At 40.4% G+C, this 18,057-nt stretch overlaps 1 protein-coding gene across 4 annotated transcripts in view; it reads left to right on the forward strand.

Annotated features, from left to right (window-relative positions):
- LOC109417642 (serine/threonine-protein phosphatase 6 regulatory ankyrin repeat subunit A) overlaps window positions 1–18,057 on the forward strand; it is a 252,487-nt gene that overhangs the window by 63,409 nt on the left and 171,021 nt on the right. For all 4 annotated transcript variants that reach the window (XM_062850497.1, XM_029853479.2, XM_029853477.2 and 1 more), the window contains exon 3: window positions 16,588–16,689. In XM_062850497.1, the coding sequence (XP_062706481.1) occupies window positions 16,588–16,689 (102 nt within the window). The remainder of the gene's footprint in view (window positions 1–16,587; window positions 16,690–18,057) is intronic.

Raw genomic sequence — 18,057 nt, forward strand, 5'->3', positions numbered from 1 at the left:
CGCAGCTCCCTCACGATTTTGGTATGCGTGTGCGACCCCTACTCTATTCGGCAAAGTTTTAGACAAAACCACAATACAAAAGTCTTCCATACATCGTTTCTTGATAGCACGCTCCTGAGCTGAGCAAATAGCAAGTGAGGAAGTGAGTGTAACTCTTTGCAAGTGAGTGTTCCCATCCTTGTGTGACATCCGCATAAATTTGTACAGACGCAGAGGTATATTCAGTTTTCTGTGGATACAAACGATTGCAATGATCACTTCCTTCCTCTTTCCCACATTGACTTGCAACCTGACATGGCAGGCGCCATTATTGTCGCCTAAGAATAGAAAATCACCAACACTCACACACTGAAGATGCCTGCTAGTTCCCAGCAGATAGCTCATTGGTTCCTTGTGTGAGTGTAGCTGGTCTGGCGATACTAGAGTAGCATCCACGGGCGGTCAATCAAGCTTATGCTCAAGCAAGCTCAAAAACTGACTCAGAAGTTTTTCAATGACTCTAAAAATTCCTTTAGAAATTGGTTTCCATGATCAGCTTCAAAGATTTCTCCATTGATTATTTCAAAATTTTGACGAGGAATTGATGTAGGAATCTTTTACTAAACATCCTAGAATTCTTGGCATACTCAACAACGGTATTTCAATTTTGTGTTAGGCATAACACAGGACAGTTTTAAACTACCATCTAGTATTTCTTGTGTTACTTTTCCATTTCTAATAAAAAAAACAGCCATATCTTGATTTATACCATAATCCTTGTACACGTGTTCACATTCAGTGCTTCTTGCCCAACAGCCTCTCCTTAGCTCAAGGTGTGGTCATAAGCACTCACAAACATGCAATTTTCGACCGACCAAAGACTCGCCCTCCTCCCCCCAGGCGTGCATCCACTTTCCATACTTATCGCGATCGATGTGCAGTAAAGAAAATGAATTAGAATCATGCACAGCACATCGTCCCGCTCGGACCGGACGCGGGGAGCTCTCGAACGAGGTACCACCGCTGCGCGGCGCCTATCCTGCCTGACCGATTGACCCTGACCTCGGAGAGTACCTACCACGAGAACGAGAACTCAGCAGTCAGCAGCGCAGGGCAGATTTTAGAAGCAATCCACCAACTCAGGAAGTTCTACAGGTTAAATGTTAAAGTACTATTACCGCCAGGATTGCGCGTCTGTGCTGGTGCAGCAACAGATAACGATCGTTTTTATTTTCTTTCGTTCTTTTTTTCGGTGAAGTAAGACAAATAGATGAGTGGTTATTTATCGCTGCAGTTATACCATTAAATCTGAATAATTTTCGGACACGTGAGCTTCCGCGATGGAAGTAGTAAATTGCAAAGAAATTTGATAAGTTGCTTTCGCTTTGGTCTACTAAATTTGGTTCCTTCTTTTTACAGAGTGTGCCTAAAAATTACACGGACTCCGTCTTCAGCCAGATACTGTACATACTAAACCAAGCTTAACACTAGAGAACAGACACGTAACGAACACATCCCGAACAGAGTCCAACAACAAAATCACAGCAAATCGAAAACATGATTTGTATTCAGCAACAAATTGATATCACATTTTGATATCATTTTATCTTTACTTAATTTGATTTCATATTTTGCTTTCGGTTTGCTGTCATTTTGAAATAATGTAAATATTTAGTGTTACAATATTTTTTAAATCTTTTAATAAACTATGTGAAGTAATTCCAGGGATATAATTGTATTATTGCATTTAGGATTTGATATCAACCGAAAAACTCTACATTTAACGATTTTTCATTTTTCTTGCGTTGATAACAAAAACAGATATCAATTTGCTATCATCGATAGCAGGAATTGTTTTCAATTTGCTGTCACAGGAACATTTTTCTGCTCTCATTTTTGATGTTTAAACCGTTAAAACGACCTAAACGACATCAACCTGAGTTATCAAAATTTGCAATACCACAACATCAAAATTAGTTTTCAACTGCTATCAGACTTTGCTCGGGATTACAATCACCAGCGAATATGAGGTAGAAACATTTCTTACGAGAAGTTTCATCATCTGCCAGGACTCATGGCGCAAGTGGTCACACGTTTGCTTCATAAGCAGATGGCCATGGGTTCGATCCCAGCCCCGGCACTTTCGTCAGCTGTTCTTTCCTCCTGAGAGCAGCTGACACAGACCCTCTTCTGAGCCCATGGCTCAAATTAACACGGATACTTGGACATTGGCGAACGGCAACTGATAATGGACCCCCAATAGGACTGGACAAAAGAACAACCAACAGCCACACATCAACATCCTCGTGCTCATCATTCTACCATAACAGGGTATAAAGTGAGAAAGTGAAAGCAGCGCGAAAAGGCAACCAGAGCGATATAGCGGAATAATAGAATATATTTAGGTGCTGTACGAAACGTGGAAGTGCAGCTGCTATTCGGAATCTCTCACGTTGTGACCTAGTGGACAAAAGAGCTGTAAATTAAGTTGAGCGTTTAAGAATAAAAAAATCATGCAGCATTTTCATTCGGAATTCCTTCGGAAATTCCATGGAAATAAATTCGGATGCTTCTCCGCAAAACTCATTTGGTAACTCCTTGAAATTTTCTTCGGAACATTTTTCTTCGTACACTATTTTGCAAAAGCTTGTCACCTGCTACATGGTAGCATGCGACAGAGTTTTTTACCCGATTACCATGGAATGGAGAATAAAAATAAATGTTGAGGTTCTCAAATCACCCGACAACAGAACCACAGAACCCATCTTCAAAACGCAACTGCATCTCCGAGTTCTCCGAATACTTGTGAGGTGGGATCCTCTCCGTAGACAGGCCGATTTCTCCATAGCCACCTAGTGTAGAACTCACCAGTATAAATAGAGATGATCGGGAAACATAGAATTCTAACACTCACTTGCCGAATAGTTTCCGATTCAGGCAGTGGTGAATAAACCCAATGTGAGTAGTGGATAGACTCGTGCATCTCTGAACCATCTAAACATTTCCGTATGATATTTATCTAGCCTACAAAAGCAATACCAAGTAGTGCACGATAAGGTCGGACAAGTGATAATTTTATTTGCCAGAACGAATGTATGATTTCCGGAAATACATTATCGTTATTTTTCTAATGTACGGGGCTTGATATGATGATGGAGTAGTGAATTATGTGCTTATGAGATCACCTCCTCTCCTCTTCTTGGCGTAACGTCCTCACTGGGACAAAGCCTGCTTCTCAGCTTAGTGTTCTATGAGCACTTCCACAGTTATTAACTGAGAGCTTCCTCTGCCAATGACCATTTTGCATGTGTATACCGTGTGGCAGGCACGAAGATACTCTATGCCCAAGGAAGTCAAGGAAATTTCCTTTACGAAAAGATCCTGGACCGACCGGGAATCGAACCCGTCACCCTCAGCATGGTCATGCTGAATACCCGTGCGTTTACCGCCTCGGCTATAGGGGCCCTTGCTTATGAGATCAGTGAGCAAGTTAATTACTGGTGGTCTATGTGCGCGAGCTTAAGTGCTTTTCGATCCCACCCTAGGCCTATTGGTTGACGCCAACGAACGTGTCGTGGAAGATGTGGTGACCATCACGGCCATGGTCGTGACGCAGTGGAACCCTGGTCCGGCGCATCTGACTGGGTCCTTCCATCCGGATGGCTAGTGACGTCGCCAATGGATACACTCCTACACGTTTGCACACTTACAACATTTAGATAAGTACAAAAAAACCTTAGATTTAAGCGGAATTGGGAATGGGACAATAAATGGGTAACGCATGTTAAATTTCAGCATTTCTTTTTTATCTCTGGTGATATCGCGGACTAGAGTCGTTTTAGTGAATTTTGATGCTAAGTCGCGGACCTGTTCAGGCTGTCTGTATGCACGGCAGCCTGCATGTGTTCTAGCTAATTCTTAAATAAATATTGTCTCATGCCAGTGGGAAGAAATCCCCTTGTGACAAGCTTCTGAGGATTATGGTCTGGGACCATTTGGGCAGGAGCGCCTATTTTGGGCACTTGCTGCTATAACTCGGTCAATTTTGAACCGATTGACTTGATTTTTGAGGCATGATCAGATACACGCACAGTATCTAGCCATGTTCAAAAATTCAAGTAACTCGGTTTTAAATTGACTGAGTTATAGCAGCAAGCGCCCAAAATAGGTGCTCGTTCCCAAATGGTCCCAGACAAGGTCCCAGACCATGAACAAAACTACGGATTTCTGCCAGGAGGTGCACTACAAACAAATATTCATTAGTTCATCGATACATCGTTTATCGCCCTATATCTCACATCAATGCATCAAAATTCATGGAGGTGCCTGGCACCCCCGGCACCTCCAGTAGTTTCGCCTATGTCCCAGACCCTACTCACTTCACTTTCAGTCCTGGGCACCCACGGTGGTGCAGAGGGCCTACCGTAAAACGGGGTAACTTTGATAGTTTTTCAGTAAATTGTCTTAATATTTTTCCATGTAACAAACTAACTTTGTAATGACATCACTCTGTTTATCTGTGTTATATTAGACCAGCCCACAGTTGTATGAAGCGAAAAAAAAAGTTTTCAAAATTCACGGGGCACCCTCTAGAATCGTGCCTTTGGATGAGAAGAACAATCTGTGAAAGATTTACATTACATAGAATTACATAGCTGCCTATGATGTAGCGCGCAAGCTACGGCCGACCAACACGTACTGCATATAACAACCGAGAGTAAACGGGGGAAGATGTCCTCATCCTGGGCTAAAACCGCAACTATATTAAGTTTTATCATGATATGGTCTACAAAGTTGTTCATTAGGGTATCAACCGATTGAGCTGAATCTTTCACAGATTGTTCTACTTATCCAAAGGCACGATTCTAGAGGGTGCCCCGTGGAATTTTTCGACATTTTTGTTTTTGGGCCGGTCTAGTGTTATATGTACTTTTTTGTGAGTAATTTGCATGCTGATATTGTTTGTTCTCGTACTTTCTTCTACCTTCTGGTGGTGGTAGTGCATTCTGGTGTTGGTGCGGTAAAACAGTGGTGGGTACTTACAGTTTCATCTATTCGCCGGTAGGATGCCGACGTCGGGGCAATGGTAGACGGCAGAGACGACGACGGAGAGCCGGCGGTGACGAGATCGTGAAGGTGTTCGCCAGAATTTCTGGCACGATCGGACGACGTTTGGGACGACTCGTGTTGGGCGCCCTCCACGTGCTCCGATGATGACACTCGGCTTCTGCGACCGACGCTTCGGTGGGGTGGGAGTGGGGTGTGATCAGGACTGCTCGAGTACCATGGAATTTTTCCACCCGGGGCGTGAGTCTGGGCAATATGCACTGGCAGTGGGAGACTTTCCCCCTATAGAACGCTCGTTGTATCGTGCAACCACATATGGACGGGTGGTCCCAACGAGGCCGAATCCCTTCTTCGTTGACCACGCACTCTGAATAGGCTCTTAGTGGCGCGCAGCCACGAGGCGAAGAACCTACCCAGGGGATCGCCCGCAGTCTGATCGATAGCACACTAATAGATTCCGTGCTACACCAAAACTCCGCAACCGCCACTAAACCACCAATCTTGCAATATGCAAACTGGGCACGCGATCACTGTCGGTGATTGTAATAAAAACCAATTAGCACCCAATAGTACCACATATAAATTTTCCAAATTTTACCTCACGTGATTCTCTTGTTCCTTTATAATCTTTTTTTTTCCGTTTCATTTGACTAACATTCACTGTCCTACACACTTAATTTGAAATACCGTGATCGGCAAATTTTTTACGAAAATAGAACAGCTAGCTATACTTACCTTTTGCACCAGGTTTTGACAGTTGGTGTACTGAGCTTCAGTAAAATCGATTACCGAAGCTACCGACAGAGATGGCATTTCACCGTAGCGATTCACTGCGGCGTCAGTTTATCGACCACACTGGGGATAGAAACATTTTTCACCACACCAAGAAGCCAGTTTCTCTTGTTTTGGGTGATGGGTAGACCAAGCGCTAGTGCGTGCTCTTGCTTGTTCGCCTTGGATCGAGTGTGGCTCACTCTTTCGCGCGCATCGCTCTCCGGCGCTCTCCCGTGTTTTCACCCAGCAGTCACCGAATCATCACCATGGTGTCGCCGGGGCGAGAACTCTCCGGTGTTTCACCGCAGCGCGCACTCTGGCGCAAAAACCTCACAGGAGCGCGCGCCCGGGTGATTTTTTACACTTTCACCGGAGAGAATTTAAAATCGCTCTCGCCGCACTGTTGTGTGGCCTAGTGCTCAGGGAGCTAAGAGATTTATTTCTACCCACCAAGCTTGCGCGCATCCGATTCGCAGTGGTGGATCAACACATAAGAGACGGGCTCCTGTTGGGATACACAGCGTGAGTGGTGTATTTTCTATTTCTCTTTCCTTCACTGAGGATATGGACATCTCTGGCTACCGAAATAGTTTTGCTGTTCTATTTTCGTCAAAAAAGTGCTGAACAGGCAATTCAGGATTGAGTGTGTAGCTTTGAAGAAATTAACTGAATTACGATGCACAATTTTTTTTATAATGTTTTCTTACTTTTTCAACTAGGTTCATACCGCACAACTCACGGCTTTTTATTTACTTTTAGAACCAGATCATCTGAAAATAGCTTTAAAAATTGGAATTAATTTCATATCACTTGTATTAACTTCACGTTTATATTGCTTTCGACTACTTTTAATTAGGTTTCAAAATCACTGGTAATTGTGTACTTTAAAAATTCTTGCAACTTTACTGTTCGGCAGTCTGTATGGGAAAGATCGATCCGTCAGACCCTAGACCCCTATGTTTTCCTCAATTTTCCTTTGATTTCCGTTTTCCATTATCTTGAAAGTAGTTCTCTTTTCAAAGTTTTCTTTTGCTTATCCGGTAGATTTACTAGCTCCTCCTTTTCACACATATCATATTCTCCCTATTTAACTATTAACACCCCTGATTCGAGCACTTACTTAACGGTTGCCTACTTGGTAGGCACACATTCAAAATAAACTAGGGATGTCTATGAAACCTCCCACGAGGCGGTTTCAACGATACACCGTAACATGATGCCCCACCAATTATCGCATACAGTCAGTTCACCCTTTTTGGGTACCTTTACTATGACGCCTTGCATCCAGTCAGCCGGAAATGTCGCGGTTTCCCATATGTTGCGGAATAATTGATGCAGTAGTTGTGCGGATAGTACGGGGTCATCTTTGAGCATCTCAGCTGATATGCGATCGACCCCTAGGGCCCTGTTCGATTTCATGCTACGGATGGCTGTTTCTATTTCCTGCACTGATGGTGCTTCCGTGTTGACACGGGTAATGCGTCGAATCCTTGGCGGATCACGCTGAGGTGTTAATGGCGCGGCCGAAACTTGAAAAAGATTTCCACAGTGCTCGAACCAGCGTTTCAACTGGTCAGCCGGGTCGGTCAGTACGGACGTGTCTTTCACGGGCATCGTAACATTCAGCTTGGTCCCACTAAGGTGACGTGAGACATCATAGAGGAGACGGATGTCGTCTGTGTTTGCGGCTTTCTCGCCTTCGTCGGCTAGGGAGTCCGCCCACGCTCTTTTGTCCCATCCACATGAGCGTTTCACTTCCTTCTCAAGAGCCGAATAGCACTGACGGGCTACGGCTTTGGCTCCTCGTGTTTTCGCTCGCTCTACCGCGGCTTTGGCGTTCCTTCGCTCCTCTATCTTCCTCCAGGTATCATCTGTGATCCACTGATTTCTTCGAGTGCGTAGCTCGCCCAAAATATTATCTCCAGTGGCAATGAAGCCGTTCTTGATGGCGCTCCATTGATCTTCTACGCTTCCACTTTCCGTAATATCCGCAACACGGCTCTCCAACTCCTCGACGAAGTAACATTTCACCGGCAGCGTCTTACAGTCGGCGTGTGTTGAATCGGTGCCCGATTTTCTCCTCCTGTCGCTGGATCCTAGCAATGCGCAGTCTGACCTCGCCGATTAGAAGATGATGGTCGGACGCAATGTCGGCGCTACGTTTGTTCCGCACATCGAAAAGGCTCTGTCTCCATTTTCGGCTGATGCAGATGTGGTCGATTTGATTTTCCGTGACACTATCACGCGGGAAACCCATGTCACTTTGTGCACTGGTCGATGAGGAAAGAGTGATCCCCCAATCACCATGTCATTGTTGCTATAAAATTCTGCAAACAGCTCTCCGTTTTCGTTCATTTCTCCGAGACCATGGCGTCCCATGACGTGCTCATAGTCCGAGTTGTCGGAACCAACCTTCGCGTTGAAGTCGCTCATGAGGATCATGATATCACCTTGCGGAATCTTGTCCACGACAGCATTCAGTTGACTGTAAAAGTTTTCTTTATCTTGCAATCCGGCAGCATCGGTTGGCGCGTAACATTGGATCATATTAAAGTTTCGAACCCGTGTTTTGAATCTGGCTACAATTATCCTATCATAAATAGGTTCCCACTTCATGAACGCAGCGTGGGCGTGAGCGCTGAGCAGGAAACCAACTCCACGGTTACGAGGAGGGTGTTCACCTCGCAGACCAGAGTACAGCATTGACCCGACGCCAATCTGTGTTCTCCAAAGTTCGGCCAACGGACTTCGCTCAATACTAGGATTTCGAGCTTCATACGGCATGCCTCATTGGCTAGTTGTGCCAGTTTACCCTGCTGGGCTAGGATTAATACAGTAGTTCTCAGGCTGGAGGATACCGCGGGCTAAATTTGCAATTCGGGATCGACCTGCGAGCCGCATAAAACATCGATGCACGAAAACAACAAAAAGAACAATAATAGAATTATTCTAAAGCATATTTACTAAAAATCTGAACTGTTCAGAACTTGTGTAATGGTCAAACTTTATAATCTATTGCCCTTCGTAGAGCTCAATTTAGATTCATAAGCTTGGTTGAGAAAAATGTTTGAGCTTCAAATTGAAATTCATACAAATAATTTAGAAGTTGCCCCTAGAATGGTCTTGAAGCCACTTCAAGAACTTGTCAAGCAGCTTTTACAAGAATTTCTTTTGAATCACTCCAAAAAGGTTTGCTAGATTTTCTCCTGAAATTTCTTGTGGAGTTGCTCCAGAAGGTTTTCGAGATATTTCTTGAAAATTCTTCTAGTTTTTCCAGAATTCTCTTGAAGGTGTTCAAGAACTCCTCTTAGATTTGCCTTTGGAACTGCCCTGATGTTACTTCAGGAATTCCTCATTAATAGTTTCCAAGAATTTCTCCTAGAATAGCTTCCGGATTTTTCCGAAAATTTTCCAGGAGTTTTAGTAAATTCTTTCCATAAGTCTCTTCTAAAGTTGATGAAATACTTCATCATTGAATTTCTTCAAAAAATAGATTTTTAACAATTGTTTCCGGAAGTTTCTTTAACATTATCTTCTAAAGTTGCTGCAAAATTTGCTTCAAATTTATTGTTCAAATAATTGTGGAAACGACCGACTGATAGGCAGAATTTATCCCTCTACAATTGGCTTTTCGGTCCGGTGTTCAAATTTTCCTCAGGCGTTCTAGGCATCTTTTGTGTCTGGATGCAGTTGGTCCTCGAATCTTGTTTGTAGTTACTCCTGAAAATTCTCTTTTTGTTGCTCGAGGAATTTATTCTTAAGTTGTTTAAGAAATTTCTGTTAGGGTGGCACCACAACATTTTTCTAGGAGATTCTCCTATAATTTCCAGGCAGTATCGCCAAAACTTTCTCATTGAGTTTCTTCAGGTTTATTTTCTCCAGGATGATTTGAGTTTCTCCATATATTTCGCTTAGAGTTGCTTAAAATTTTTCTCCAATAATGTTTCCTGGAGTTTCTCCAAAAATGTATCCAAAAGATTCTCCAAAAGGGCACAGGAGACGCTTTATAAATCTCGCCTGAGATTTTTTCTTTAAGTTCGTTCAGGAGTTTCGCTTGGACAATTCAAATTGGATTCGTAAGTTTTGTTTCGAAAAATGTGTGAGTCTTATAATAGAAATTTAAACAAACAGTGAAAATAAAACAATATTGGCAACAAAGTTGAGATTTGTTGAGAATTTTGTCAAAAACTTCGTACTTTGTGTTTCTATGTTCTTCGGAAAGGCGAAATGTGAAATGTTTGCTCAGCGTTGCATTGACTGCGCTTAAAAACTGCAACTAATTTTTAAATGATTCAAGATTACATTTTTAACAAATTTTCATTTGATTCGTACTACTTATAAATAACTATAAGCTGGGTCGTGACTTAGCTGAAATGCCGAAATATTTCGGAGTTGCGATTTCGATTCTTGCCAGAACAGATTGTTCTTTTTGTTTATTTATCATTTAATTTGTGTTCAACACTGTGAAAATTGATGAGCAATTTTTTTTTTGTTTGATTTCTTAATAAATTTAACAAGTTATTTCAAATACATAATCGTTCAAAAATTTCGATTCGTCTTGAAGTACTCCGCGGGCCGCATCTTAAGGCTTGGTGGGCCGCATGCGGCCCGCGGGCCGCAGGATGAGCACCACTGGTTTAATTCATTCCAAGTTCCAATTTTAGCCCGTTGTTTAGCGCTAAAAGTCGTTGCCGTTGAATCAGTTCGCAATCTTTTATTTTCGGTTTATGTAACGTTTTTTTGAGCTTCGGAAACAGTAGGTTGTTAGCCTAAAGTCCCCTATCCACCGTGGTGGGGCTGCCATCTTAGGTATAGCTTCCATTGGAGGAGCATTTCATACTCAGCCGCTGGTTACCAGAACAGACGCTGTTTGAGCCGCACCTCCTCGGTGGACAGACGCTCGAGACGTACCTTCTCAATCTAGCTGAAGTCAACAGGACAACAGTGCCCAGACTGCACTACCAGCTAAGCACACAACTCTTAACTGGCGGTCTTTTGGGATTGATTTGGGAAATATCTTTAGGATTTTCCAAGGGAAATTTTCAATTCCTGGATTTTTTTCCTTCAATGGTTTTGGGAACTGATTCAAAAATTCCATTTTGAAATTCCTGCGTCAATTCTGTTTGAAATCCACGATCCCTTTTGAAATTCGGCTATTTTATCACAGATTTTTTTTCATAATCAAGTCGTCAATCAGACTAGTCGCGTTTTTAATTGCTCCGACCCGCGCGCGGTTTAATTTGCTTCGATAATAATTGTTTTTTTTTTGCGTGCGTCATGAATTGTGAAATTTGTGTATCAGACGTTTTTACTGACTCGGTGCTGTGGACATGTGCGGGATGTCCGCGTAAGTTCCACGCTGCGTGTGTTGGCGTTAATGTGCAACGTAGTTCTTTGAGGAAGAAGGACAGGAAGGCGGTCGACTCTACGTCATACATTTTACCATGCTGCGAGTCTTGCCAGGAGCTTTTTCAATCAAAATTGGATTTTAATGACCTGCACCAACAACAAAAACTTCTAACGGAACAGCTTCATGCAAACACGGAAGTAGTTCATCGACTTAATTTACAACAAGTACAACAGAACATGGTTACTGAAGCATTTGAAGGGCTTGAGATTTTAATGTCCTCCATAAGGAATGAACTGTCTGCTATTAACAAGGCCAGCAGTCTACCTGGTAGCGTATCAGCAATAAAAAATCATGTCACTACAGTGCTTGACCTAATGACACTAAAATCCAACGAGTGTTTGACAAAATCGTTACAATCCGTAACGACTGAATTATCAACGGAGCTACGCAGTATTAGTAATAGCATATGCGAAATAAATCAACTGCAATTGGATATGGCGGCCACAAGCTCAATGTCCACAAACCCAAATCTGTTTGTTGATATTGTGGACGAATTAAAAGCTTGGTCAGCTAGATATATGGCCCCTATAAATGCTGAACATAATTCACCGTCATCAATCGAGTCATGCTCTAGTTTAGAAGCCGAGCTTAATAGTGTACTTCAAAATCAGAATGACAAAATAAACGAAAAAAAAGTAGTTCATAAGAAGGTAGTTAAAAAAACTGATACCGCCAACACTGATTCTTCCGGATGGAGAAAATTAGGCCTAAAAGATGTATGGAAGGCAAGTTGGGTTGAGTACGACGCACGCCAACGCCGGCGCTTGGAACAGCAAAAACAGGCAGAAAAGGCGAGAAGGCGACGTAAGCGGAATGTGACACGAGCAATTGAACCACGTCGCACGGTCTTCGGCAATCGTAAACGTGAACACAACAACAGGGAGGAAATTCAACACCGCAACTGTGTTATGAATCATACCAAGCAAAATTATCTTCCACCTGATCGAGAACTGCTCGCAGCGGCCAAGCATCAATTTTCACGGGACACTTTGAACTTTCATCACCTGGAACGTCCCACTAATTCGCGACATACAACCTCCAGACTGCCAACCAACTATCCGGTTATAGAATTTCGAAAGGGGGAAACTTTAAATCCCTATTCGGACATCCATTGTCATAAAAGCTGCGTTCCTGTTAACTCAACCAATTGGGGGTACCCGTCGACTTCAAACGCATCGTCTGAATCGTGCGGGTGTACAAGGAACTCGTGTTTTCAACGCAACTGACGCTATCCCTAGATGAAGTAAATGACGAAGATGAGACAAATCGCACATCTCAAGAACAAGAGGAGGTATCTTTTTCAAGTAATTTCAATTTTCCAAGAATATGTTCACAACTTCTACAAAAGAAAACAGAAATTTTAGTATATTGCCAAAACTTCAATCGCATGAAAAGTGCGTCTAAGATTAAAGAGATCCACAATAGAATTCTAACATGTCCTTTCTCAATAATTCTGGGAACGGAAACCAGTTGGGATGCAACTATTAAGAGCGAAGAACTATTTGCAAACAACTACAATGTTTTTAGAGATGACCGTGATTGTCAAATGTCTGAGAAGAAGTCAGGTGGCGGTGTCTTAGTCGCTGTATCAGCAGACTTAAATGCAGATATTATAAAAATCACAAAATATAAAGAGTTCGAGCATGTATGGGTTAAAGTTCGCATAGCTGACGAAACACATGTTTTTGTTTCTGTGTACTTCCCCCCAGAAAATGCTCGTAAAATCATATTTGAAAAGTTTTATCAAACTGCTCAACACATCATTAGCACTTTTCCTCCCGAAATTAAAGTACACATTTATGGGGACTTCAATCAACGTGATATTGATTTCTTCCCAGATATTGACAATGAGAGTATCCTGCTTCCAATTGTTGGTGAAAACGAAGCTTTGCAATTCATATGTGATACATTAGCAAGCTTGGGTCTAAATTATATTAACCATGTGAAAAACCAGAATAATTGTTATTTGGATCTTTTAATGACGAACACTGATGAAGACTTTTGCGTAGTAGAATCACTCACACCTTTATGGAAAAATGAATCTCATCATACCGCAATTGAATATTCTTTATTCATCCATGAACACAACAGACCCGAAAATTGTGATTTTGAAGAGGTTCATGATTATCAATCAGCTAATTACGAAAATATAAGTAGAAAAATGAGTCAAGTAGACTGGCAGCATATTTTGAGGAATGAAGAAAATATTGAAACTGCCGTTGACACTTTTTACAAAATACTTTTTGAAATAATACACGATGAAATACCTTTAATAAAAAGAAGACGGCACCGTAGCTCAAAACATCCCATCTGGTTTACCAATGAAATTAAAAATCTAAAGAATCGTAAGCAAAAAGCCCATAAAGCGTACAAAAAACATAAAAGTAATGAATATTTGACTAACTTTTTGAATATTTGTGATCTATTAAACCTCGCCATCGATATCGCTTCTGAGGATTACAATGCAAAAACTGAACGAGAAATAAAGTCATGCCCAAAAAACTTTTTTAATTATGTAAAAAAAAAATTGAAATCAGACAACTTTCCATCGGAAATGCATCTTGATGAAAAATCTGGCGACAACTCCGAAATAATTTGCAATCTCTTTGCTACTTTTTTTCAAGATGTTTACACCACTTTTTCGGAGGAGGACCGGGACCGTGAATATTTTTCATTTCTTCCGGAATTTTCAAAAGATATACAAATGACCCAAATTAAAGTACATGACATTATGGATACACTTAAAAGTCTAGATGTTTCTAAAAGTGCAGGTCCTGACGGGATTCCACCTGTCTTTTTAAAATCTCTATCAGCGGAACTAACCATCCCGTTATTTTGGCTTTTCAATATGTCGCTGCAATCTGGTGTATTTCCGAAAACATGGAAAAGCTCTTTCTTAGTACCTATTTTTAAAAGCGGTAAGAAATCTGACATACGTAATTATCGTGGAATAGCTATTATCTCTTGCATTCCCAAAGTTTTCGAAGCAATAGTTAATAAAACTTTATTTCATATGGTGAAGAACAGAATAACTAATAATCAACATGGGTTTTTCAAAGGACGCTCAACATGTACAAACTTACTCGAATTCGTAAATTATTCTTTAACTGCAATGGATAACGGTAATCGCGTAGAAGCCCTCTACACAGACTTCAGTAAAGCATTTGACCGCATTGATATACCAATGTTACTGTTCAAATTAGAAAAAATTGGATTCGAACGAAGTCTTCTAAAATGGGTAGAGTCATATCTAACTAGCAGACAACAAATTGTTAAATTCAAAGGGGCAAAATCAAAACCAATTCAAGTTACATCAGGAGTTCCTCAAGGATCTCATTTAGGCCCTTTACTGTTCATTTTGTACGTTAACGACATTTGCTTTATCCTTAAACATGTAAAAGTCCTCATATATGCCGATGACATGAAACTCTACTTAGAAATATTAAACGATGAAGATGTGAACATTTTCCAAAATGAAATTAATATATTCTATGATTGGTGCATCAAGAGTCTACTACAACTAAATGTAAAAAAATGCAACTCTATAGAGTTAAGCAGAAAACGTAGTACATCCAATAGGACAATTTTTCTAGGAAATCAATCTGTGGAAAGATGTACAAGAATAAGAGATTTGGGAGTGTTTTTAGATTCCAAACTAACATTCATAGACCACTATAATACAATTATCAATAGAGCAAACAACATGTTGGGTTTTATTAAATGGTTTAGTTATAATTTTTATGATCCATATACTATAAAAACGTTATATATCGCCTATGTGCGTTCAATTCTAGAATACTGTAGTATAGTTTGGTCACCATTTTCAGTAACACATGAAACACGCATAGAATCAATTCAAAAACAGTTTTTACTTTTTGCACTCCGCAAACTAGGCTGGACAAGGTTGCCTCTCCCATCCTATGAAGCACGATGTATGCTCATTAATATTCAAACACTTAAGCAACGCCGAGAATTTGCAATGTTATCGTTTGTTAATGATATGGTTTCGCAGCGTATCGACTCGATGGAACTTTTATCAAAATTAAACTTTTATGCTTCTTCTAGACCACTACGGAAACGTAGCATTTTTTCCACCAACCATCATCATAATGATTACGCAAAATTTGGCCCTTTAAACCGAATTATGTCTATATACAATAAACATTGCCAAACCATAGACTTTACAATGACAAAAATAGAACTGAAAAAACAATTTATGTTAAATCGTAATATAAATTAGTTTCAGTAAAAACAATATATAATAAGCTTAGGTTTAAAATGTAACGAAACGGTCTACTTCTGATTGACGTCAATAAATAAATAAATAAACAAGTAATACACTTGTCAGAGAAGAGTCACGGCGGTGCAGAGTTTTGTTGCGCAGAAGTCACTGTGACTTACTTCTAACAAATTTACTTGCTACTTTGAATATGAAGAAAGTTGGAAAAATTACAAACTGAAACTCCATATCATATTCAAACTCCATACCATTCAAACATTTCAATAGATCATATCTGCATTTAAGAGGCTCTCTTTGTTCACTGTCTCTTTCAATCATTGCAATGTAATGGTACACTTTTTAACTAACAGTACAAATCAAAAGACGATTGTTTTGACCATCGTTCAATGCAAGGAGACAATCGTAATACAAATAAACAGCTGGGATATTAACGAGAGGGAAGCCAAAGAGATCCTCTCTTCTGCAGATAGGACCTTTAGACATATTTGGCCTGGTATGTATCCTCAACAAAACAAAAACACAGTATTCAATAAAAAGGTGTTTTTCTTAGGCAAACAGAAAATAGCTGATATTTAAATTCAATCCTAATAATGCATATGACATTTCATAGCGAATGACCTAATAACCTATCTTTAGAAATTTTATTTCTTACCGCCTAACCCAGTTTTCTTCAATCGCCAGGTGAATGCTAGACCTGTATAATAATAGCCATCGTCATAAGCAACCTCCACCAACAGTTGACCAGCTCATGCTCTACGTGTGAGCTGTGCATGTTACTGCGTCATTATTATAGGTACGAAGGGTGTGCCCCTTTCTAGGCACCCTGAGCAAAAATCCAATCAACTTGCAAGCATACATCACTTCTTATGAATTTGATAATGAGTTTGTTCCGGAGAAATTAAACGCCGAAAGGGCGGCGGCGTCGTGATAGTTCAAAAGGTAAAATTCATGTTCCTTGCGCAAAATACGAGGAAATCGGTCGCTTCCTTTTGATCCTGCTCGCTGACATGGACATCATTAATCATCATAGCAATATTTTAGAGCCGTGCCTAATCATCATCGAATGGGAAAATGATACGATTTTTAATACTAACACCTACTTCTTCTATCGTTCCAGGACAATTACAATGTGATACATATTGCTTCCATGTACTCTAGAGAAGATGTAGTTAAATTACTTTTAAATAAGCGTGGCATCGACCCATACTCCACGGGCGGGGTAAGTACTCCTCTGGTGGTCTCTGATCTATATTTTTTTCTTTTGCAATCCGTTTCTTTTCTTTAACTACTTTTATTATGATGATACAGCAGGTTCTATCGACAGCACTCAGCTTGATTATTTTGGTATAATGAGGAAATCGAATCCCGCTGTGGCGGTGGGGTATGAATGCCTAGGTAAGAAAATATGCTTGATAATCAAATAGCAGTAATAATATTTATCAGGTAGTTGTTGAACAACGTATTTAAAAAATCCTATCGTGATAAGCAGCAATATTTCACCCTCACGTGCGCTATAATTTACGCGAAATACACTACTTAATAAAATGTTAAGATCATATGTGAGTATTTTGGCAAGAGTTAAGGTTGAAGAAGGCGCCATTGATATAATTGTAATAACAAAAAAAAGCAAAAGCAGTTTTCTCAACTGAATTTTTTACAAGGAAAATATATTCACTGTTTTGCAGGTGGAGAGTACAGTGAATACATTTTCAATGGAAACATTCCAGTTTTAAACGAGAAAACTGCTTTCGCATTTTCAACGATGACGATTATATCAATCCATTATCACTTTACGTTGTGAATGACAATGTTTAAATGCTTAGATGCAATTAAATTATTTTCATTTGCTTAAGGCTTTTTACGGCATCATCAGCATCGGCAGCCATGTTGGATATGTGGCTCGAAATTTCAAAGTGATAATTCTCGGCCACTAAAGCGAATAGTCGTACGCAAAAGTATCATCCTATTTGCTCACTCGTAGGGATTGCGATGATACTTTTTCTGCTGCGTGACTGCAAGATTGACAGTTTTTTATCACTTCAAAAACGCGAGGCAAACAATCATTGAAAAGCAAAAAGTCAATGATTCGTATGAGAGATTGGTGATGCATCATGACACCTTAATTGCGCTTTATTGTTAAATTGACGCTTTTACCATTAGAAGGAATAAATGTGTTGAAATTGCATAAATTTTAATAAAATTTTGAAATTTTTGAAATACAGTAACGCTTAAAGTATTTTGAAAGGTAGTGTAGTAAATATGTTAATCGAAACAATCGACAGTTTCATTCGCTATTCCAACACTGTGTTCGACTTGTTCATAAATCCATGCAAAAACATCAAATTTAATATCCGTTTCGATAAAGAACTTTTCTCTTTCTCTGTTACCAGTCAGTGTAAACAGATTAACCGAATGACAAATTTGTCAAAATCATGCACTCTCCCCCGTTTACAAGCAGTTTACCATTGGACAAGGTTGGAAGCGGTAACTATCATCCTTCATTTACCCCAACTCTAAATGAAGGAACACTAATAAGCAACCCAGCCCCATTGTCAAGTTTGGTTGCGATTATTATTAGGTTGGTCGC

The sequence above is a fragment of the Aedes albopictus genome, chromosome 2 (assembly GCF_035046485.1).
Source record: "Aedes albopictus strain Foshan chromosome 2, AalbF5, whole genome shotgun sequence".
Lineage (NCBI taxonomy): Eukaryota > Metazoa > Arthropoda > Insecta > Diptera > Culicidae > Aedes > Aedes albopictus.